This window comes from Physella acuta, unplaced genomic scaffold (genome assembly GCF_028476545.2).
Source record: "Physella acuta isolate Inbredline_101_S28 unplaced genomic scaffold, ASM2847654v3 ptg000466l, whole genome shotgun sequence".
NCBI classification, from domain to species: Eukaryota; Metazoa; Mollusca; class Gastropoda; family Physidae; genus Physella; species Physella acuta.
This window is the reverse complement of record NW_026731985.1, coordinates 1,340,370-1,363,570: the sequence shown is the minus strand read 5'-3', so window position 1 is coordinate 1,363,570 and position 23,201 is coordinate 1,340,370. Positions and strand designations below refer to the sequence as shown.

The 23,201-nt window shown below is 33.2% G+C and overlaps 4 protein-coding genes across 5 annotated transcripts in view; 2 read left to right on the top strand and 2 right to left on the bottom strand.

Moving 5' to 3' along the window:
- LOC131943789 (dynein heavy chain domain-containing protein 1) overlaps window positions 1-1,961 on the top strand; it is a 69,076-nt gene extending 67,115 nt beyond the window's left edge. The window contains exons 98-99 of the mRNA XM_059304067.1: window positions 144-464; window positions 831-1,961. Coding sequence (XP_059160050.1) covers window positions 144-464; window positions 831-1,199 — 690 coding nt within the window. The 3' untranslated portion in view covers window positions 1,200-1,961. The remainder of the gene's footprint in view (window positions 1-143; window positions 465-830) is intronic.
- A 437-nt stretch (window positions 1,962-2,398) lies between these two features.
- Window positions 2,399-6,432, bottom strand: LOC131943792 (snurportin-1). Of its 2 annotated transcripts, none has more exons than XM_059304070.1 (10): window positions 6,381-6,432; window positions 5,093-5,266; window positions 4,830-4,980; window positions 4,601-4,705; window positions 4,316-4,406; window positions 4,009-4,106; window positions 3,807-3,884; window positions 3,641-3,718; window positions 3,352-3,525; window positions 2,399-3,148 (listed from the first exon to the last, which is right to left on the bottom strand). In XM_059304070.1, the coding sequence occupies exons 2-10, from the start codon at window positions 5,248-5,250 to the stop codon at window positions 2,996-2,998; spliced, it is 1,086 nt and encodes a 361-aa protein (XP_059160053.1). In that variant the 5' UTR covers window positions 5,251-5,266; window positions 6,381-6,432; the 3' UTR covers window positions 2,399-2,995. The 2 variants fall into 2 exon arrangements, with proteins under 2 accessions (XP_059160053.1, XP_059160054.1); XM_059304071.1 differs by lacking the exon at window positions 6,381-6,432 and adding an exon at window positions 5,619-5,645.
- A 460-nt stretch (window positions 6,433-6,892) lies between these two features.
- On the top strand, window positions 6,893-11,667 carry LOC131943791 (uncharacterized). The gene is made up of 11 exons (XM_059304069.1): window positions 6,893-6,949; window positions 8,020-8,113; window positions 8,266-8,371; window positions 8,497-8,598; window positions 8,765-8,829; window positions 9,070-9,123; window positions 9,308-9,489; window positions 9,594-9,792; window positions 10,184-10,326; window positions 10,462-10,630; window positions 10,934-11,667. The coding sequence occupies exons 1-11, from the start codon at window positions 6,918-6,920 to the stop codon at window positions 11,000-11,002; spliced, it is 1,215 nt and encodes a 404-aa protein (XP_059160052.1). The 5' UTR covers window positions 6,893-6,917; the 3' UTR covers window positions 11,003-11,667.
- Window positions 11,668-12,319: 652 nt separating this feature from the next.
- LOC131943754 (PRELI domain-containing protein 1, mitochondrial) lies at window positions 12,320-22,885 on the bottom strand. The gene is made up of 4 exons (XM_059304010.1): window positions 22,766-22,885; window positions 14,309-14,406; window positions 13,836-14,052; window positions 12,320-13,477 (listed from the first exon to the last, which is right to left on the bottom strand). Exons 2-4 carry the CDS (start codon window positions 14,398-14,400, stop codon window positions 13,160-13,162), a joined length of 627 nt encoding a protein of 208 aa, XP_059159993.1. The 5' UTR covers window positions 14,401-14,406; window positions 22,766-22,885; the 3' UTR covers window positions 12,320-13,159.
- Between the last annotated feature and the right edge of the window lie 316 nt (window positions 22,886-23,201).

Here is a 23,201-nt window from a genome sequence, read left to right as displayed (position 1 = left end):
AAACGTTAGCTAAAATTAAAATTTATATTTGTATTGGAAAAAGCAATAGTTTGAAGATATTCCTTATTTTTAAAAAGCACTATACTTTTATTGTTTATTGAAATGAACAATTTATTGGAAGCATTGTATTTTTAATTTCCTAGAGTGACCTGAACATCTTACAAGGGGCTGTAAACAATGGAACATCCCTGACAGCCAAAATGGCATCTGTTCTTGATGACATCTGCAATGACAGAATCCCAAGTTCCTGGCTACACATGACATATGTCACATGCAGCAGCCTGAAACAGTGGATGTCTGAACTACCAGCCAAGATGGCGTACATCAACTCATGTCTGAGACAGACACCAACAGTCCTGGCACTTCCTATGTTCCTCAGGCCAGATAAGCTGTTCACAGTTGCCATGCAGATGTTTGCAAGGAACAACTTCCAGGACATTGTTCACATTGCTTTGGATTTTCAGGTCATTAAAAATTTCTTAAAGTTCATCAAAGATTTGTTTACAGAACTGATTCTATTTGACTAGACTATCTGAGCTTTGGTTGGTTGAGAGAGCGCATGATTTCTAACCTAAAAATGTAAAAATCTCAAGTTTAGTTTATGTGGGTCCCTTCCATTTTTATAAAGCTGAGTGTAGTGATTTTGGTTCTCTCGTAAGCCTTGGTTTAAAGGTACAGGATAACTCTACTTATGTTTTGAAGGGAAGAAAGAATGTTTTACCTAATTTCCCCCCCCCCCCCCTCATCTCATAATTTAACACAACAAGAGTATATTTTATTCTACTTTTACTCTCTAAGTCTCATAGAAATGTCAAACTATTCTAAAACAGGTGATGCCAGATGATTTCAATGCTACAGTGAAAGCTGAGCAAGGTGTTTACATAACTGGACTTCAACTGAAGAATGCATCATGGGATAGTAAACACCACCTCCTCATTGACCCCAGCACCTGCACCAGTTCCTGCCAGCCGTTCCCCACCTTGTGTCTACAGGCCAGTAGTTTACCCAGCCAGACACAACAAGCAGACGTGTACCAGTGTCCACTCTACAGCAGTCAGCAGCCTGACCTGCACTCAGACTCCACCAGGCTCTACACTATACCTTTACCCAGCAATCAGCCTCCACACCTGTTGGCTCTGAGAAGAACACTTTTAACATTGTCCAGTATTGCCCAGCTAACTGCTGAATCAGGAATTTAATACGAATTATTTTTTATTTATTTTAACTAGCATGCAATGTTTTCCAGTATTGCCCAGGTAACTGCTGAATCAGAAATGTGATACAAATGATTTTTTTTTAACTAGCATGCATTATTTTCCAGTATTGACTAGCAAACTGTGAAGCAGGAATGTGATATCTAGTAATTTAACTGGCATAAAATGTTACTCTAAAGATTTATTTCATGTGAATTGTTGTACTATATTGTTAGTTAGATGATGAGAAGTGTTTAAAACATGCATTATTCTATGCATTGAACTGTTAAACTTTATGTCAGTGGTCAAAAAGCTGTTGAACCAATATTTCCAGTATTCATGTGGCTTTTGAAGCAACGTTCATTGTGTTTTTGTGATGATTTAGTTACAATCAATCCATCATGCCCTTTTGGAAAGTATGTTATCTGATTTTATCAGTTGTATGTTCCTAATTAGCAATGTCCACTAATAGAACGAGTTAATTGTTTCCTGATAGAATAGGCCAATTTGCTTATGTTCTCAATAAAATGTCCAGTTCGCTCATATTTTCTGATAGAATTGGCTAATTTAATGTTCCATGCTTGGATTGGTCCTTTAAATTTTTCTTGCAATGATATTCATTATATTCTTGTTTCATATGCACAACTATTGAGACTAACCTAGGCCTAACCTAACAGTATTTTTAACTATCTCCAGAGTTGACAGAATATACTATTTGTAATTTATTTTAATAATTTTTTTTGTGAAAACTAAATATGCCTAATCCACATTTATATGACAATATCAATAACAGAAGTCACCTTAATTAATGGTTTCTATTCCAAGTTTTTTTATTCTGGAAATCTAGTACAATTAGTACAAATTGTCAAGAATTCTTCTCAAAATTCTTTGTTGGTTTTGAGTACAGATCAGCTTTAATTTTATTTCTACAATTTTTTCTTGTGATTAAAAATTTTTAGATAACGATGAGTAAAAAAAATCTACTGTAGTTGTATTCAAAAGGGTTGTTGTTCTAACTTTTGTGTTAATAAAATATTTAACATGAAAATTGCAAATCTGTGATACTTAATTTTTATCCAATTATTTTGTCTGTATTATTATACTGAGTAAAAATAAACATTTTAACTAAAAAAAAATGTTCTATAATAAATAGTTCAAATTCTATGATGGTGAAAGCATAAAAGATGGAAGAAAGCAAACATTTTATAAAAGACACAGTTCATACTTTGAAACCATGACCTCTCAGCCTAGACCTATTTTCTTGAATAACTTGAAGCACATCCCTCAAAGATTATTCCAGTTCTAAGACTGTTGAATATTACTAAGAAAACACAAGAGATTTAAATAATAAATAAATGTTTACTTCAATATATGTAGGTTTCACCTAATATAAGTTAAAACATTAATAATTTTAAAAAGAGCAGAATAAAACAATCTAAAAAAACTGTAAGAAATATGTTACAATAAAATTAACTCATCCACACAATAGCTAGACAGATTTAAAAAAATTTAAACATACCCAAATCAGTCAACAACTTAAGTTATTTTTGAGCAAGATATGAGTGGATGTGTTTAAAGAGTTGTGTGAAATACAATCATCCCTGTCTGCACTATGAGAACCACTAACTGGCCAACTATCTTTATGTAGAACACAGCTATACAGATGAAGCAGAAATTCTGAGCTAGTGTATTGTATAAACATGTTGGTGCCAAACAAAGTGGATTTTGCATATGATTCAACATCTGTTGTGTGTGAGTCTTTCAGAGTAAACTGATCCCTTGTTACAGGACAATCATTGTCACTAGGCAACCAATGTCACAGCATTCACTTCACTAGTGGGTATATTGTCCACATCTTGGCTAGATGTTTCCATGGCACTTTGCTTTTTCCTGTTATTTTTCCTCCTGCCTCTGTTTGATGACTTTTTCTCTTGATTTAATTTGTCTTCCTCCACCTAATAAACATAATTTTTACCAAGTTAATAAACTTTTTTCACACAATATTAGGGATTATCAGTTCTCACACAGCAGATTTAATTAGGCTAAACAAAGAAATAACCAGTCTTAAGCTTGGATCCAACTTCAGCCAACTAGCATTTTTAAAAGACTAGCATGTAGGTCTACACAACATCATAAACCCAATGAAGGCTGAACCCACCTTTTTCATGTGAGCAGCATAGTTGCTATAACCCTCCGGCCTATGGGTCATCTGATGCTCTGGTACAGCTATCCCCAAAATTTCCTGCAGCATGTAAGGCTTTAACCAAACAACTAGTGGTGTGCTGCCAAATGTGTAATGGGTTCGCTTGTGGTAAAACAAAACACCATCAATCTAAAATATAAAATTGTTTGTGTAACTTGTATGTTTAATTTTTTTTAAAGTTTTGTTTTAGCTAGTTAAATAAAAAAAGAAATTAAAAACTTGAAAATAGAAATGAAAAACTTGCCTCAAATTCTGCACTTGAAACTGCTAGTGCTATGTCTTCTTGTGTGCAATGAAAACTAGGCAGACCAATGAATATGTACTAGAAAGTTTTAAATATAATATTCATTAATAAAGATGGTGAAATATTCCTGTCAAATGATTTATTACTATTGAGATGAAATACTCACAGGATTTGTGTTTGATGATGAACTGAGGCTTGAAAACTCTTTCAATTTTTCGTGCAACCAATAAAAGCGGAACTCTGTCTGAAATATTCCAAAACATAATGTTATTATTTATTAACCTGACTAAAATACAGAAGTACAATTTTGTATAATATAAAAAAATAGTTCCAAAATTAGACATAAAATGACAAGGGCAAAGTCAAACCTCAGAATCGTAAACCGTGTGACCATTCCAACACATCAAATCTAGAATATAGTACGTTCGATTTGCTTCACTATACAGGCAGTCTAGAATGGTTGTATCTAATTAAATAAAAATACATTTTTTTAATAAACATAAAATTGTTATGAAGAAATAACACTAACTGAAATGTAAAATATAGATAAATCATTCAAAATGCTAAGACATTTCTTACTTTTCAAAATAAAAATCAGAAGTGTGACAAAAACTTATAAATGTAATCTACAAACATTTAGCATCTAACAATCACCAGGTGATCAAGATATCTTACCTTTATCAGCATTTTTACGATACCCTCCTGGTAAATGTGAGGGAAATGAGTTGATACAATGGCCACTTTTGGTATAGGCTCTAGTGGTTCCCTGTAAGAAAAAAAATGATTTTTAATACATTGTAAACTTGTAAAACTGCTAAAGCCTGTAGTAAAACAATTTGTAAAATTTTATTTAATGTTTTTATTTAATTTAAGTTATTTAATGCATAATTTGTAATACAAGCAGAAATAAAACAAACAACCTAAGTATTATAGCAATATCCACTGTCTGAAGGTACTCACCTTTGAAGCTACAACAAGACATCGCTTGGCCACAGGACAGAGTACAGTTAACCATTCTGTGCTGAAATCACTAGGCACTTCTACCAGCCATTCTGATAACATTAACTAAAGGGAAAAATTCTTAAAAGGTTAATTCTGATAGAAATGTTTTGTTACATATAAATTATCAATGTGACCATCAAATTTTAATGTTTAGCATTTAAATTCTATTTAATGCCATCATGATTACTTGGTCTTTATAATAGCGCCCAGGTTTGTGTAATTTGACTTCTACATCCATTTCCTCTTCATTTTCAATGTTTTCTTCTAATTCTTGTGAACTGCTTTGCCAGTCTCCTTCTGTCAATTTTCTTACATGATTCACAAAATCAAATCTGTGTCTAAAAAAAAAATGGATTAGATTTACAATCAGGGTAGGGATTCTAGCCAAAACAGCTTAAATTCTTCCCAAAAGCTTTCTCATATTACAAGTATCCATCACATTTGAATTACCTTTTTTGTATTTCAAGCAATTTTTTGCGACGAGAGTCTTGATCTGAGCTGGATGTTTTCTGTTTGTATTGTGAAAATCTTGGATGAGGTGCTGAAGTTTTGTTGGGTTCCTTGCTGATTTCAAAACTTCCAGCCAATGCATCTGTTAGCTCTTCCATTTTCTTTACTTTAAAACTATATTACATCATTAATAAATAACATAATCAGATTAGTTTTTATTTTTTTAAATTGCATTTTTAAAGTATATAAAATATACCTATTGCATATTTAATAAATTAATAATAAGTTATTCGGTTCTGATAACAATGCTTGCAAGATTTGATTTTATATAGGCCTAAGCATAGTTTAATAGATCTAGATTCTAGTAGGGCATGGGGTGACATAGGGCGATACATACCTATTTAATAATTTAAAGTATTTAAGTATTTACTAACTAAAGTAAAGAAAGAATCAAAGACTCAGTAAAGAGACAATATTAATAATCATAAAGCCATTGAAGAAAGAAAGACGCTTACTTAGTACTTACTATTACTAAACTTAGTTTTTAGTGACACACTGTATGTAGTAGTCTTACTTATAATATATTATACGTATTTAATATTTAGGCCCTAATATTTAACTTTCAAAGAGTAGAGTAGGGCTAACTAACTAAATAAATGAGTAAATAGTATTATACTATTATACTATAGTAATAGTAAAAAGTAAGGTAAAATCTTAGTTAAGCGTTGTAAATTCGGCCAAAACTAGTAATGTGGCTTATGTGGGAGAGAGTGAATTAATGAATGTATCATTAAATATAAGTATATTTTCGTATATTTTGATAAAATATTCTACGTTGCAATTTACGACGCTAAACTAAAATTTTACCACAAGTCAAATGAAAATGTTTAAATTTTAAATGTGTTTAATCCTAATCAATACAACAGTAACAATGTTACAATATATTAAATATTTTATATATAGATCTATATACTATAGGCCTATAGTATATAGTACTATATAGTTATAGTATAATAAATATACTATATTTATTATACTATAACTATATAGTACTATATTTAATATAGTATAGTGTATAACTAGGCCTATGCCCTAGTCCTAGTGGCTAGTAGATCTAGGCCTAAAGTCTAAAAAAAAGTCCCTAAACTAAAGAGTAAGTAAGATCTAAAGAGGGGGGTTTTTCATTAACTTTATTATTTATTATGGTTCCAAATTTTTCTTTAATTTGTATAGGCCTTAATCAGTAAATGAAATACAAAATAAATGAAATTAATAGCATTAGGCCTACCGAGTTTTGAAAGAAATTGAAAGAAATGTACTGGAAAAAAAATATGGCCTGATCAAAATGTCATAAATTGGCTTAGAAAAGGAAAATTATTATAGTAGTAAAAACAAAGTAAGATCAATATTGATTAAGGCAATATAGATTCTAGCAAATATTTAATATCTTAAAATAAATGTATCTTTTAAGAACATCATAGATCTAGACAAATAGCAGTTGATGAAACTGAAACTTCATAAAAAATATTATGAAATAGTTCAGTCTTTGTCAATACGGCAATACAGATAGTACAAATTGGAAAAAATCCATCGAAGAAAATGTGCAGATTTAAATGTGGTAACTATTCAATTCATAAAATATTTCAATATATACCTATTTATAATTGCTTCATTTTGTTTTTATGCAAAAAATATGCTAGTCTCTTTGTGTTTGATATTTACTTATTTAGAGATGTACCAGTGACCGTTTTCGTTACATTATAGAATCTAACTGTATTTTTAGTTTAAAAATCTGGACTGTTTTGGTTGATGCGGGGAATTTAAAATGGAATCAGAGATTTTAAGCGAAGCTGAGAAGTAAATATTAGAATATAAATTAGTTTTAGAATTTAGATCTTGCTCTATAGGTCTAAACTTAAGTTAATTAGTTTAAAAAGTAAAATATCGACCAAAATATATATCGACCTCTATAGGCTATGAATTTCCCTAAGTTCTAAAACTTGTAATTCACTTTCACTCAGTTCACTCATTTCACTGTCACCACTCACTACACACTAAAAAGTAAAAATTTAGACTAAAAAAAGTTACTAGATCTAGATATAGATCTAGACTTCTAGATCTAGCAAGATTCTAGATCTAATATCTATTATCTAGACCAGGGGTCTCCAAACTTTTCAGACCAAGGGCCACATTAACTATCGAATTTCAGTTTGGGGGCCAGTTTCTTCCAGGCATGTCTTTGATTTCTCTGGGCAAAGTTCCTTAACCATCACCAACAAACGATTTTTCCTTAGACAAAAAGATCTCCGCGGGCCGGATGAAAGGACTGCGCGGGCCGCATCCGGCCCGCTGGCCGTAGTTTGGAGACCCCTGATCTAGACTAGTGCTCGACAAATAGATCTAGTAATCTAGTAGACTAACTACTAGTAACTAGTAGGCCTATAAATTAACACCCATAACTAGTTTAGTAGTTACTAGTTAAGTTAACTAACTACTAGGTCTAGATCTAATAACTAGCAGTAAAAATGAGTAAAACCCTAATTTAATTTTATTTCTAAACATAAAAAAAAAGTTAGTTTTAAATTAGTCGAGATTACAATACGGATGATATTTAGAATCGACCCTTTGAATCCCAGACAGATCGTCCCCCCAGCATGGCCTCGACCAACCGGCGGGCTTGTTGCATTGAGTTAAATATAAACTCAAAACAATAATATATTTAATAGACTCAGCGTCTAAACCATCTCCTCATCTGAAACTGGGATTCCATCCTTCCCCCTCACACCACATGATACTATTATTACTATGTATTACTCAGGTTTAGTTCTTGTGATGATGATTTAATTAAATTAGATCTAGAAACTTTTAGGCCTAAATAGCAATAGGCTATTACTAGAAATCTAATACATTAAAATTGTCAATCCTAGGCTGTACACTGAGGCTACTATCAAATGCTCCAAGTATTATGGTTTACCAAGTGAGTCTGACTGTCTGGCCACATCTCTGCATGATGCCAAAAAGGTAAAACAAAAAAAACTTTGATTCAGTGCTATTGTGTTTATGGCAGAAGTTACACAGAAATTAGTAGCATTCACTGCAGTTTCAGATATAATTGATTTTTAACAGTAAAGCTCATTTATAAAAGCTAATGAATTGAGATTTTTTTGTTCCAGAAAAAGACAGAAATGAAATCAAAGTATTTAGAACTTTTAGAATCATTGTTTTTAATGTCTGAACTTAATAAACCAATGGAACACTGGTCAACAACTTTCATTGCAGGTATTTTTGATGATTCATATATAATGTTTAGATGACTTTAGAGATCTTTGCTTAACTAACTTTGGCAAAGCTGTTGAACTAACTTTGTGTAAGTCATAATGTTTCAAATATTATTTTTAAACCAGAAAAAGAAATGCCTGAATTAGATGAGCCTTTGAATAAAGCTGTATCACTGTATAACAAGAGAAAAAGTGAATTGGAAGCAACTGCTAAACTGGCAACAGAAGGTGAATAAAACAAATGTTTTATTGACAGCAGTGTTTCAATAATTTTTATAAATAATAATGTTGATATTGTAGAAGGATGTATTTTAGTGTGAACTTTGTTGTCTTATACTATACAATTTTTAAACTAATTTAGTTGCCTTTTGATGCTATTCATTTTCTTTTGCAGCGATAGATACTCTGAAAGAAAAGCTGACCTTATTGTCTGAAAAGAAATGTCAGTTGGAAAAAAAGGTTGTACACTAAAATGATTATAAATTTGTATTAATATATTTTTGTTTACTTGAACATAGGTTAGTGATTCATTTAACCCTTTCTAGACAATGCTTCTGAAATACCAATTTATGGGACAAGGTACATTTATCTAAAGCAAAAAAACAAGCCACAAACAGTGGTTGTTTACAAAATGCCTATCATACATATCAATTAATTATTTTAATTTCTTTATTTATCAAATCCTTCAATTGTCCTCAGTATGTTAAAATGAGAGAGAAAAATCCATCTTTAGTAAGTGCTGTAAACATTCAGGTAAGTTATGCGGATATCAGTCTTATTACATATGATTGTTATCACTTACAGTAAGTAATAATTTACATATTGTAAGTAATTTTAGACATACAGTGATAATGTTAAAATGAATGTTAATAATTTCTATAATTTTAGATTCAGAGTGATGATGTTAAAAAGATGTTGAAAATGTCTGTTATTTTAGACCCACAGTGATGATGTTAAAACAGACGCTAAAAAGGTTAAGCTGCTCCTACAGTCTGTGACCAGACAACATGATTTACTGCAAGACAGGCTCGGTAGAATAGAAAATAACTTGCAGCGTCAACAACGTGAAATTATTGAAACAAAAAAGGAAGAGGCAACGTGGAATTCATGTTTAACTAAGTAAGATGTTTTCTTAGTTTTTTGGCTACAGTAAAGAAGTTTATTTTCAGTGTACACATATTTGAAAAGTAAACAGAGCAATGTATGTTATCTTGTATCTGCAGAATACAAGCAAGACTGGAAGATGTTGTAAATTTATCAGGTATTCGCTGCCAGGTTAAAGATGAGAAGACTGTGCAGGTGGAATTTCTGTCCCCACTTGAGAAAATTGAGGAGGAATCTTCAAGTGACAAATCACGACTGATTGTCTTGTTGGAGGTGTGTGAGGATCACCTAGGTTTTCTTCAGCTGACCAACGTCAAGGTGAAATCGACTTGAATAATTTATGATTCTTAAAATAATGATGATTCTCCTTTCTGTAAGATAGTTTTTTAATATTTTTCTTTGTGATGTTCAGGAATATCTCACAATTTCAGCTTTTGTTTTTACCCCTATCCCTTTTATTACATAAAGCCACACTATCCCTATCCTGAAAGATCATCATAGTTCCCCTAGTCTCCCCTTTATTAAAATAACCAAATTCTAACTTTAATTATCTTGATTAATAGGCTTTTCTGCTTATTTCTTTTTTAAAAAATAAAAACATTTGTCTCCCCTGTGCTGCACAGTTGTCATTCATAATTTTCCTCCCTTTACTACAATTTACACTAGAGTAGAACAATTTAACTTTAATAGTTCTGTCTTTCACTTTCAGACTAACCAAGTGATCTGTGGGTCAGAATCCATCATTGAAGCTGCTCTGGCTGACAAAGATGTTCCTAAACTTATTTTGGAGCTTAAAACTCTTTGGCTGTCTCAGGTTCCATTAATCACTGAGATTCAGCAGTTGAGAAAAAAGTATGTTCGACCACAATTAGTTATTTTTAAATGTAGTTTTAATGACTACTAATGAAGTCTACCTATTACATCATCATCAAGGTTTAAGAAAATGTTTTACTTAAATCCATATCAACAGTGGTTTATTTCTTTCAGGCATGCAATTGACTGGATACCTGAGAAAAATCTTCTCTATCTGATGGTGAAGAATAGCTGCAGTGTTGTGTGTACACTAACTGTTCCCCCACAATACCCTGCTGAGGGTGATATTACATTGGAAAGCATTATGGGCCCTAGCAATGAAATTACAGTTGAAGATGTCAAGGTAAGTTTATTTCTCACTCAACTGATGTTGTTAACTATATTTATCAGCATTCTATTTATAAAACCTTTTAAGTTTAGGTATATACAGACAAAAGATTTTTTTTTTTTTTTTAATAATTTATTTCCAGTTAAACCAAATGAATTGCTTTAGTAAGCGCTGTAGGCCTCTTTTTCCAAATAAGTCATTCAATCAGCATTAGCTATTGTGTTAGAAGGTATTTAAATTAGGATGGTGGAAAGATAACTAAATCAGGTAGAATTTGTTTCTCAACATTGAACACTCTCTCTCTCTGTAAATTTTCAGCCCCCAACACAAACTACCCTTACAGCATGGATCAGTCACTTGGAAAACCTACCTTGGAAGATAAGTTGATGAAAGAATCAGGCTAATAATAATATTCAAATACACTCATGTTCTAAAGCTGCACAAAATTAGAAAATAATGTAGATTTTTTTTGTGTATTCTGTATTTCTACAGGTTAGATACAGCTTGATAAAGCCAGTGATAAAAACTTTATGTAAAAGACATATATTTGTATTTCTTTCCTTGTGTTTCAGTAGTTTAACCAAAACTATATATTTCAACTTGGTCAAAACCCAGCACACAATAAACTCCCATACCTGCACTCTATCTAATTAGTAAGTCATCAAACAATCTTGTCATTCTAAAAACAATAGTCTTTAAACTACTTAAAGGTTCATAGAATCGCATGTATTTTTGTCTTAAATAAATGTACATTCTGTAAATATGATCCATATTGTGGCAGCCATAAAATATTTTTCATACTGTTTCACTATTTCAATAAGATAACTGTTGCACTGCACATACTGCTTAATATTTTGTCATGAGATGTAAAATGTTGATGTTAAAATTTGCATGTGTAAGTATAGTGTTGTCAAAAAATAACTATAGGAAAATAAATTTCTGAAACTACATACACTGAAGATTCTTGTTGCTCTTGAACGTTTTGCATAAAAATAATAAATTTAACCCAGAACATCAGTGTAATTCACCCATTATGTTTTTAATTTCTGCCCAAGGTACTAAGCCTAGCTAGTTGGGTCTTGGTATGTGATGCCTCATCCACCCAGCATACTGTATTATTAAAAATAATTTCTTACAGCTATTGCTCATGAGTATTTTGTGGGTGTTAAACACACAATGGCAAAGAAAAAACCTTTGACAATTATGTGAACATTAAACGGCAGCATATGACCATAAAAAATAAATCAAGAGGGAACATTCTGATTAGTCTTTTATAAGGGGAATTGTTCTGGCACTGACAAATTTAGCTTTGGTGTTCAATCCAAAGATATAATTTTGATCTAGTAGGTAAAGTTCCCCTTTTCAATTCAAGCCTGACTGTCCTTGGGGAAGGTGAAGTGGAGCTCACCTGTTTCTGAGATCTCAGTATATGAAGGGATTGTTTGGCTTTCACTATGCCCAGCCAACTTTACTTTCCCTAACTTAGGTACCTATCAGAGCTGGGTGGTTAAGCGTGGTATTGTTTTTTTCTATTGAAAAGTGCATGCATAGATTCCACTTAGGTACTCAAAAGGAAGTAATCACATCATGTCAAACCTTAAATATATTTTTAAATTAATCACACTGGTCGACACTAATTTTATTTTAACTTTCTAATACTAATAATACTAATATGAGCTATTCAAAAATACACATAATCTTGAAAATTACCCATTTAAATTATTAAATACTAAATATTGATGGAGTATCAATATTTTTTATCCATTTCAATGGGTGAGCATTATTAAATTAATTGGTTTATAAACAGGTCACAATTTTAATATAACTAAGTAATACTTAACATGCTTCAATATACTAAGGAGTATATTGGTGGATATTTAACAATAAAATCAAAATAAGTTTTCAATTACATTTAATTTTTTAACGTCATCTCATACATTTTTAAAATCAAAATGTCAGATTAGACAAGTAAGTATAAGGGTCATGTTAAATATGTATCACTTCATTGGACAACAAACCGTCTTGGTCAAGCTGATGGATGGGTTAGGACTGGTCTACATTTCCAAATAAATAAAATTTATTCATGTATCAACATCATGAAGTGTAATAAAATATATACATCAATCACCCACTACAGTACACTATTTGGACCCGATGTACCTTGCTACATTCTACAAAGCCATTATGACTAATAGCATTTTAAAAAATGCCCATAAACACAAAACTCTGTAACCAAAATGGTAGACTTATCCCCAGTAATTGCAAGCAGAACTAACTCCAAACCTTTTATCCTGTGTACCAGAAGAGTGGGGAAGTTTTGTGCAGTAAATCAAAAAGGAAAGACCAAACACTTGCACACTTTAAAGGGGGGAGCAGCACCATTGCATTTGTTATTTACCTTGGCCTAGTTAATTTTTTCCTAACATTTTGGCCCACATTTCAAAGCATACTATTGATTGTGTGGTAAATAACTTTTACCGTGTGGACATACAGTATTTAGAGACAGAATTTGAATAGCAAAAACTAATAATTGCAATAATCAGACTATGATGGAGCTGCTCTAGGTAAAATTGGAGCTGCTTTTGACTTAGCAATTTCTGCTGCTTTACGGGCTGTTTCTTTGATTTTACTTCCAGCTGTGAGTGGGTGATCTTTAAGATGATCTGCCCTAAATAAGGAAGTCAACACATAATCAAAGCCTAGGGATGCCTTCTGGGCATTGGTACAAAATCTTTTAGCACCAAAAGCTTCCAGTGCGCTAACCAAGCCATATAACTTTGATGAGACCCAAGCTGTTCTTTCACAAATGGTCCATGATGGATTTTCAGCACTTACTTTGTACACACATTTTTCCTCAATACTCTGTAACAGAAAAAAAATATTTTGACTCATTTCAGTATTTAAATTAAAACATGAACACTTAAATTCAGATATCTGGTGGTAAAAGGAAACTAACTGCTATTGTTTTATACTAATGTTGAAATAACTTTTGCAAACATTATTTAACTTGAAAAAACAAATGAAATAAGCTTAAAGAATAAATATTGGTTCTGTACTTAAAACTGTACTTAAGCTTTATTATAAGTTTTTTGCAAGCTTCACAGAAATTTATGATAGGTCAATGAATAGTAAAACATCACACTGTACAGGTTAAAATTTTAACTGGCATTTGATTTAATCAAAGTAACATTACTCAAGTGAGGTGTAATAGAACACCTACCATTATTTTTTGTAAACCAATGTTGTGTGTGTATGTTGTGATAGTTTTTTCACTTGCATCCACAATAGATTCCTCTACTATTAACACATTTCTGTCTCTTCCTACAAATCTTTCTCCCCACTTTGGTATTTTGTTTGTTTTTGTGAGTACACGTCGTGATATCAATTTGTCTCCCTCTATGTGCCTTGATATGACATCTTCTGTAAGGACATGTTTACTGGAAGAAAGAATAATTAAAACATAAAACTTAGTTTTCAAGTTGTAAATAGTACTTATAAATAGTTTCATACTTTAAAAAAAATCCTTAATATAAGTTTAAAGTACACAAGTCTACATTTAAAATAATATACCCATTATTAAGAGAGTTAATTTAATAGCAATTAAAAAACTCAAATCTCATATTAATAATATATTTTGAATCTACACTGCCATAGACCTACTTAAGCCTACAATGTAATTTATAATATACACACCTGTTGGGGTTTGGGTACCTTTGCCATATACCTATTGCCACTTGCTCCCATGTATATTTGAACAAGCTTGATGTTGCAATAAATTTCACCATGGTAACCTGAAATCAAAATATTGGCTATTAGAACTACTAGTACCAATACCGACTATAGTTTCACTGTTAATTGTAATTGTTTTAAAGCTGTAGTAAGGCATTAAATAAACTGTTAAATCATGTTTTAAGGTTTATTTTAATTATATATAAATCCATTTGAAACATTCCAACTGTTAGCAATACACATTAGTGTGAGTCACTATTGTTGCCAAAAAGGAAGTATGATTGAATACCTAATTATTAGCAATGCTGGCTAGCCTGGCCAGTTGCTAACTGGATGTGTGACTTCCAACAATTTTTCATCTTAGTTCCAGTGACCTTCTTAGAATTACTGTTTAAAATGTTTACCACAAGCATTATGGCAGGGTTTTCACGCTATATAAACAAACCATAAGTGGCTGGGCCATATATGCCAGAAAAGCATTTTAAAATTTGGTTTGGAGAATGGAGACTAAATTCAAAAGTTGGTTTTATTAAAATTAATAGAACTTTAAAAATATCAATGGAGTAGGTACAATAAGCTAGAAAGTAAAGCTTTATTAGTTTTATCAGTCTATAAAAAAAAGAAATAAAATATTGTGAGCTTCTTTTTTTATAAGACAGACATTCCTATCACAACCAATTTATTTTTAATTTTTAAAAACCAAGTGACCCCTATTTGGTTGATCACTAGTAAGGAACTCTGGTGCAAAGTCAATTAAAAAGTCAAACCAATTTGTGGTTTGCCATGGCCTCAAACGTAAGAGTGATGTAACATGTGTTGTTATGGAATGGTGTGTTGTACCATAGCTGTGAGTTACAAATATTAAATTAAGTAATTTAGTTTAAAATTAACTAAAACCCTCAAAATTAGTGCCAAATTTATTAAATATGGATGTTTATTATTCAGTGATCATGTTTAAATTGTAAATTGAGTAAATTTTACTGTTAGTGAGAAAATCAAGGCCCATAAATGGGGATGGATCTGACATGTTAAAAAGAGAAAAAAAAAAATTTGCAAAACATGCTATGGACTGGAATCCCCAGGGAAAAAGGAAAGTGGGCCTGCCAAAGAAAACATGGAAAAGAACGGTTGAGGAAGAGGCAAAAACAGCTGGGCTCACATGGGCACAGATTAAGGGAGCAGCCCAAAACAGAATCCGCTGGAAATGTGTAGTTGCAGCCCTTTGTTCCCCAGGGGCCACAAAGGAATGATGATGATGAGAACATCTATAATTATCTTGCTTTTTTACATTACTTTGATTTAGGCCTAACTAGTTAAATCTACTTTTTTAACAATTATATTGCTTCTGACTCACTGTGAGAGTCAATAAAAACTTTGTTAGACTAAATTTTCACGAGACTAAGTTTCAGTTAAAACTTTAACATTCAGAAAGGTTATTAATTTATTATTACGTCTACGTGAGATAGGTGAAGTTAAGACAAAAAAACATAGTATAGATAGGGACCATAGAGTATACAATAGTCTAGAACCATTTTCTAAAATTCACAAACCAAAATTCATGCATGTAGTTAGTTAACAACAGTAATAAAAAAAGGTCCTAGAGTGCTTTTTAGGACGGCTCTAACTATTTGAACTTCTGATGATGTCTTATATAGGCCTATATCTATTAATTTTAAAGGCCTATCTATATAGATTATTCTAGAATCTAGACTGTATCTCTGATAATTGGGTATACCGATGTCTAATAATAAACTCTTTGGTGGATTAGTTAACCATTAGGCCTACTACTTTAGAAGTCAGCCTATCTAGTGCAATATCAAGTCTTATTTTTATGGTTAGAAATTAAAGTAAGTAAAGTTCCCTTTCAAACCGGATGGTCTACGGGGCAAGTGAAGTAGAGTTCACTTGTTTCCATGACCTCGGCATATGAGATGAAGGGATAGCGTGGTCAGCACTATGCCCAGTCCAGTTAGAAATTAGCATTACGCTATTGGTGGTAAGACAAGGGCGAGTAAAGATAGATACCGGTGTCCGGTAATAGAATCTTCTTTAAAAAAGGGGTGTTGGGTTGTTAGTAGTATTGTAATCTCGACTAATTTTATGGTTAGAAATTAGGGTTAGGCGCATGGTACGACCAGGGTTGGGGTTAGGCCTAGGCAGTGGCGTAGCGAGGTCGGGTGTCACCCGGTGCGGCTCTTAATGGTGTCACCCCCACCCCCCCAGAGGCGTAGCGACTCTTACCGGGGACAAACTTTCAATTTGCACCCCCCCCCCTCAAACTTTCGATTTGCACCCCCCCTCAAATTTTTCTCTATATATTTTACTATTTTTTGCCTTGGTGTCACCCCCCTAAATGGTGTCACCCGGTGCGGTCCGCACCCCCCCCCCCCCCTCGCTACGCCTCTGGGCCTAGGGTTAGCATTGACATTAGCCAGCCAAGTGTGTTTTTAGTTACTACCAGTAACCTAACACCCCTTTTTTAAAGAAGATTCCATTATCGGACACCGGTATAAACATTCTCCCACAGGGCTTAGGACTAGATCTAGATCTAGGAGGATATAATTTTTAGGGTGTGGGGAAATTGCGAGACGCGAAAAGCGAAATGGCGAGGCGGGAAAATGCGAGAAGGGCGCGAAAACGGTCGGTCACGTGACTTTTTTGTCTCGCATTTTACCACAAGCCGATACTTACGCTGGGTGGTGTTGAAATGCGAAGATTTCTGCGAAAAATTTACCGCACCCGATTTTCAGTGGTATTTGGTCCAGACTTCAAAGACGTTTCGTTTTACATTGTTAAAACTTCCGATTTTTCCGTCGCTAGACATACTGATGATTTGTCAACTCCCCCCATCTTTTGTGTCGACTTAGAATACCACCTTGTTCGAAACCGACGGAAATGCCGCCGACGATAGATCAACTTCTGTCTTTTGTGTGGAACGCCGAGGCCGCCTGATTTACCTTCTTTGAAGATCGCAGTGCCCGGATCCGCTGCCGCCGCAAACATATTTTCTATTGTTGCATAGAAATTTTGTATTATAGCCGCCGCCTACGATTTTTTTCTAGCTTTTTTTACCATATAAATCTAAGCACAAGGAAATGCCTACATCATTTGGATACAACAAAATAAAGTGACGTCACCGATATTATCAGTTGCTCGTGCTATATCGTAAGCTATGGGCCTACTTCAAATATTTTTAAAACCAAGTTGAACTTATCTGAATTTTTGTTTGTTTTGGTGGTGGTGTTATTTGGGTTCTTCCATAAATGACGTCACACTCGTAAAGGGAAGGGGGGTCTGTAATTTTATGACGATGTGTTAGAAAAAGAATTTTAGACGTTTTTTCGCGTTTTAGAAAACTGTTTTAATACATTGTAATAGGAATTGATTAAAATACTCTATTTTGACCGAAATTAGACAAGATTTTGGGAAAATATCGATGTTTTAAAAAACTCAACTGTTGGTGACAACAATGAGCAAGACATTGCCAAAATTACAGAAATGATAAAAAATACAAATTATAAAAAACGGAAAACAGATGTTGAGCGTGCGGATGATGATGATGAGAACATGGGTGCCAGTGTTGTTTGTGGGATGAACGAGGAGGTCAATTGTGATGAGAATGTGAAATGTTGTGAATGTGGATTGGAAGAAGTAGCAAAAGAAAAATGTATAAATGGGAGTCTAATGAACTGGGTTGGGTGTACTATGTGTGAAAGATGGTGTCACGAGGTGTGTTTGAGGACTGTTTCAGAAGATTTTGTTTGTAAATTTTGTTTGTAATTAAAATTACTTAATAAAATAATAAATTGCACTTTTTAGAATTGTTTATACTTTTACACTTTTTGCAAGTACAAAAATCCATAAATAGATGTTGCAAAATATCTCTCCTGCTGACAAGATTATACCAATTCACAATGACACAGCTCACGTTTGTATAAACATGAGCGGGCTAGATTTTTAAATTAATGCCGACTGAGACGGAATTTTCCTCTCGCTAACAAGAGCGGGCGATGACAGTAGCACAGCAACGATGTTAGAATTTTTAAATAGATAGATCTAGATATAGATCTATCTATCTTCTTAGTATCTAGATAAAAAAAAAACAACATACAACACTCGTGTTAAAGGGTATAGCTAAATGCTTGTTTATTTAAAAAAAAAATAATTTAAATAAATAAAGATGGAAAAAAAAGGAAAAAACTTTTTTCGCAAAAAGTGTCTCGCTATTTACCCTTAATTCCGCAGGTATGTCTCGCATTACCTTCTCGCATTTTCCCGCCTCGCCATTTCGCTTTTCGCGTCTCGCAATTTCCCCACACCCTAATTTTTATAATTGGAATTTATTTAGAGTAAAGTTCCACGCGCGGTCACACATAGCGAACTCCCGACTTTCATCGGGCGCTATTTTGTAACCGTTTAACACAGAAACAAACCCAAAGTACTATATTATTCCTCTGCCTTTCTACTCTTAATATGTATCAATCATTTTATATTCCTACGCATTGAATTTGAGATATTCATGTTTTAGTGACGTGCTACTTGCGATATTTTTTTCCCCTCTTTTTTTCTCCCTGCGGCCATCTGAACCGGCTTGCGTAACGATCGTGTTTTATACGTTTTTATCCTAGTTTAATAAATAAAATAAATATTTTACACTTTTAAACGTGTTGTTGATTGTATTATTAATTAATAGATTTCAAAACCAAATTAAAAACATGTTAATTAAATTAATTAACGACATTAAAAGTTGACCCAGTGATGACTCAAGGGACGCAACTATAATAATCATAACAAAGGGACGTAACAACCACTGACAAGACATAACGTAACCATTTGCTTAGATATGCTTGTATGTAGAGACACAAACTAGATTTAGAAGAAGTAGATGATCGAAATAATTTAAAACAGCAGAAAAAAATAGAAACTATACAGATTCTAGGCTTAGCTTGAAATGTAGAGCATCTAGAACTAGGCTAGTCTAGCTCAAGTCGTTGGTTACGCAGCGCGGTGAAACCACCCAAATCGACACCCAAGCTGCGGCCACCCCTATTCACCTATCAGGTTGCTTTATTAGCCTAATCTATCGTATGTACAGTGTCCCGCACATATTGTAGAAGCTATTTATAGTTAACCTAGTTATAAAAAGCTTTGATTGGTTGGTTTATTCATCTCATCCGGGACCTAGTGTTTTTCATAAGGGGAACTAGAATCGCCTTCGACGTCATACCTCGAAACTTTAAAATTTAAAAACTCGACTTCCAGAAGGAGAAAAACAAAAGAATTTGACCTGGATATATTTAGAAATGGACAGGTTTACAGCAGATATCGGTAGTTTCGTATAAAACATCAAAACAAATATTGTACGAAGCGATAAACAGGCGATGACCGCACCGGTGTTTTAACCGCGCGTGGAACTTTACTCTAGCCATTATTCTAGGTACTAGGATTACGCTCGCGCCACGGCGTCCGAGGCGTCATTTTTCTCCCGTTACCAGGCTGTTGCGTTTTCGGCGATGCCGCGAGTGACGATGTTCGAAAATTTGCTTAATTCGCCGCTTCCGTGTGATCAATTTTCTTGTGATGATTGTTTTAAGGAGAAAAATGGATATCAAGCTTGTTTGTTTTTTTTTTGTTTTTTCTTCTGGACCCAAAAAAGAGGAGTTATTCTTGGAAAATAAGGTAAGTTTATTTTATTCATTACAAAAAAACTATTGAAGACACGTGCACTTTATGTAGAGAATCAAACAAAGGGACCATTTCTACGTATTATCTTTATTAATTTAGAGTTCTAAGTTGCTCCCATTGTTAATGGTTCACTCCCTAAAAAGGTATGTACTTCGCCATTTCTGATGGTTACGGCTCAAAACGAAAGGAAAGCCGGAAGTACCGTGAGAGGCCTAGCCCGATCACGCTAACAACACTACCGACTTATTAAATATGACTTTCAATTTACACTGTATTCAGTTATTTTTTTATTGTTTAGTATAGACTTTGTTTAATTAATATCACTATATCGTTTGAATTGACAGTTCTAGAAAATAATAGCACATTCCCCATTGACTCTTTATTTAGGCCTAGGCCTATATATTTTATTATTTGAAATGCTGTCATATACGCATACATTTAGCGGTCGGTTTTAAGGTTGAGACCGAGAGGGCATAACGTTTTGGATGATGTGTTGCACATAGGAGATGGGTGTTGGGAGGGGGGGGGGGGGGGTTGAGTAAGTACGGTGGACTCCAGTTCCGTGACGTCATGTAGATCTATTATATGGATGGCCCACTACTAAATTACTAAACCAACACGCGAAACTGACAGTATTATTGTTGGTTGTGTTTTTTTCCCCCAAATTAACTGCGTTCACCGGGAATCGGTCCTCAGTCCTCTGACGTCACTGAACGACGCGTTGACCCGAGGTTGACATTGTTCTACGTGTGCATCGAGGGTTGGGGTTAAGAAAGGTGACGTAGTGTACTAATGAGGATAGGGGGAAGGGTTAATGACGTCACTTATGGAAGATCGTTTACCGTAGTTTATATTATAATAAAGGATTTCAAGTATTCCAAGTTTTCAACGCTCTGTTCTAATTGTAAACGCAGTAGTCCTGTTTATTTGAATTCTTCTAAGATTAATGTTGTGGACTTTTTAGATCTTGAATACTAACAAAATTAGTTGTTTTTTATCTACGGCGTTTATTTTGAGCCATTTTGACGAGAGCTAGATTCTAGAACTGTATAGCCGTGAGCATTAATGACGGGAGTCATTGTCACGCACAGATTGACGTGAGCATTAATGACGGGAGTCATTGTCACGCACAGATTGCCGTGAGCATTAATGGCGGGAGTCATTGTCACGCACAGATTGACGTGAGCATTAATGACGGGAGTGATTGTCACGCACAATAAGTCATTAATGATGTCAAGGGGTTTGTCGGGAATTTTAATAAGTCGATCTTAATGACCGTATGTCTACAGTGGTTGGTCAGTTTACTAATTAGTTATGTTTCATTTATTTTAATGACATGTTACTAAAGTAATGTTCATTATTCCAGATAGAAACTGCAATTCTACAGCACAGGCAAAGGAAGAACAATGTAATATTAAACAGTGATGAAAATTAAATTTCTTTGATGGAAATAAATAACTTGTTCATCTTTAATTTTCTAAAACAAATTACAATAGTTTAAAATATGGTTTCATATATTTAAAAAAATTAGAATTCACATATAACCATTTATAAAACTTACCAATATCAATATTTATATAATATTAACAGACACACTTACAGAACTTCATTCTGATCAGTTTTCAGCTTGATATTTTAAATAGTTTGAGTTAATTTTGAGTTGTGTGAAAAGTTTCGGTGTTAAAAATATAGAGGGGTACATTCTTCCACCCCCTATTTTAGGCAAACATATATAACTAAAACATACAATTTGATTGTATCTATTTAGGTTTAGGGTTAACTACAATCAGGCCAATTTTGAGACATAAATACTTAAAAGTTCAAATTTGGCATAATTTTCCATTTTACACTAACCAGATTTCGGTTTTTGTAAAAATGCATAATTTATCAGCTCATTTGCTCTTTGAACAAAAAACTTTCAAATTATGATCAATATTTTGATGGTATTAATGATCTCATCCATAGCCACACATTCTGAGCAATTTTCAGCTTGATATTTCAAATAGTTTAACTTTAAACTGTGATTGTATGAAAGCACTGTGAATGCAAAAATAAGGGGGTCCCCTCCTCCCCTCCAGTTTTTTTTAGAATTCTACCTATGAAGTTCTCTTTTTATTTTTTATTATGTTAACATATATGATAACTTAAGTTACTACAAAGTTATAACAAATTTGATCACACGGTTTACAGGCTATGACAATTTTAGTAAACGCTTTAAAAAATTCTAACACAGAAATTGAAAAAAATCCTATGTTAAAAAAAAACGCTTTTTTTAATACGAAAAAAAATCATAACTATTTAACCGTTTGAGCTACATCAAAAATGAAAACTGTTCTGTTATTGTAATTTTCTGCTCCTTTTAACTGTAGTAGTTGTTTCCCCAAAAACCCAATTTTGAAAATTTATCCTAGTACCTACATTATTCATTAGGGCCTATTGGCTATTTTTAGTTAACTCTTTTTAAAGATTTTATTATTGTACCATTATCGAACAATAATGTTACTAGATTCTAGATCTAGCTAGTGTACTACACTAGTGTGGTGATTCTATAACAAATTCCTTAGCGGCTTTGGTAGATTTTTTTTTTAACCGGTGCCAGGGCTAACCGCAAGGACAGCTGTGCAAATCTGAAGAAAACCCTATCTCTGTTTAGATCTAGATCTAGATCTAAATAGATCTGTATGCATGTTTATCACAAACGCGTTAATACCATTTAATGTGTATAATATGACATACTTTTGCTTAGTATTTCGATCTCTATTGCATGTCACAGATGCTGTTACAACATCAACTTATTTCCCAGTTAGATCTAGATCTAAACATAGAACAGACATGCACAAAAACCGGAAGAAGTGCTTCATCTAGATATGACTAGATTCTAGATCTAAATACCAAGAGTTAACACAAATTTAACTCCGTGCGTCGTCAATGTATTATTATTATTATATTGCCCATAAATAAAATGAAACAAATACAAATACGACAAAGATCTAGATGTATACATGACCATTACTATCATTATAGACTAGATCTGTAATAAACTCAAGTACTGGTACTACATCCTCTCCCTACGCACACTCACTGTTTAGTCTCCTAACAACGACCTCTTTATTCTTAGATTCCATCAAATTCTTCCAATTTTAACCACAGTGGATCGCCCATCGATTTTGCT

What these genes read in the sequence shown, in the direction of transcription:
- LOC131943791 (XM_059304069.1), top strand. Translation starts at nt 6,918, where the DNA reads ATGGAATCAGAGATTTTAAGCGAAGCTGAGAA. An exon ending in GTCAACAACTTTCATTGCAG is followed by an intron (nt 8,372 to 8,496) that starts GTATTTTTGATG and finishes TTTTTAAACCAG; the next exon opens with AAAAAGAAATGCCTGAATTA. An exon ending in TTACAGTTGAAGATGTCAAG is followed by an intron (nt 10,631 to 10,933) that starts GTAAGTTTATTT and finishes GTAAATTTTCAG; the next exon opens with CCCCCAACACAAACTACCCT.
- LOC131943792 (XM_059304070.1), bottom strand. Translation starts at nt 5,250, where the DNA reads ATGGAAGAGCTAACAGATGCATTGGCTGGAAGTTTTGAAATCAGCAAG. An exon ending in TTGCTTGAAATACAAAAAAG is followed by an intron (nt 4,981 to 5,092) that starts GTAATTCAAATG and finishes TTTTTTTTTTAG; the next exon opens with ACACAGATTTGATTTTGTGA. An exon ending in CATCATCAAACACAAATCCT is followed by an intron (nt 3,719 to 3,806) that starts GTGAGTATTTCA and finishes AAAACTTTCTAG; the next exon opens with TACATATTCATTGGTCTGCC.
- LOC131943754 (XM_059304010.1), bottom strand. Translation starts at nt 14,400, where the DNA reads ATGGTGAAATTTATTGCAACATCAAGCTTGTTCAAATATACATGGGAG. An exon ending in AGGTACCCAAACCCCAACAG is followed by an intron (nt 14,053 to 14,308) that starts GTGTGTATATTA and finishes TCTTTCTTCCAG; the next exon opens with TAAACATGTCCTTACAGAAG. An exon ending in TTGGTTTACAAAAAATAATG is followed by an intron (nt 13,478 to 13,835) that starts GTAGGTGTTCTA and finishes TTTCTGTTACAG; the next exon opens with AGTATTGAGGAAAAATGTGT.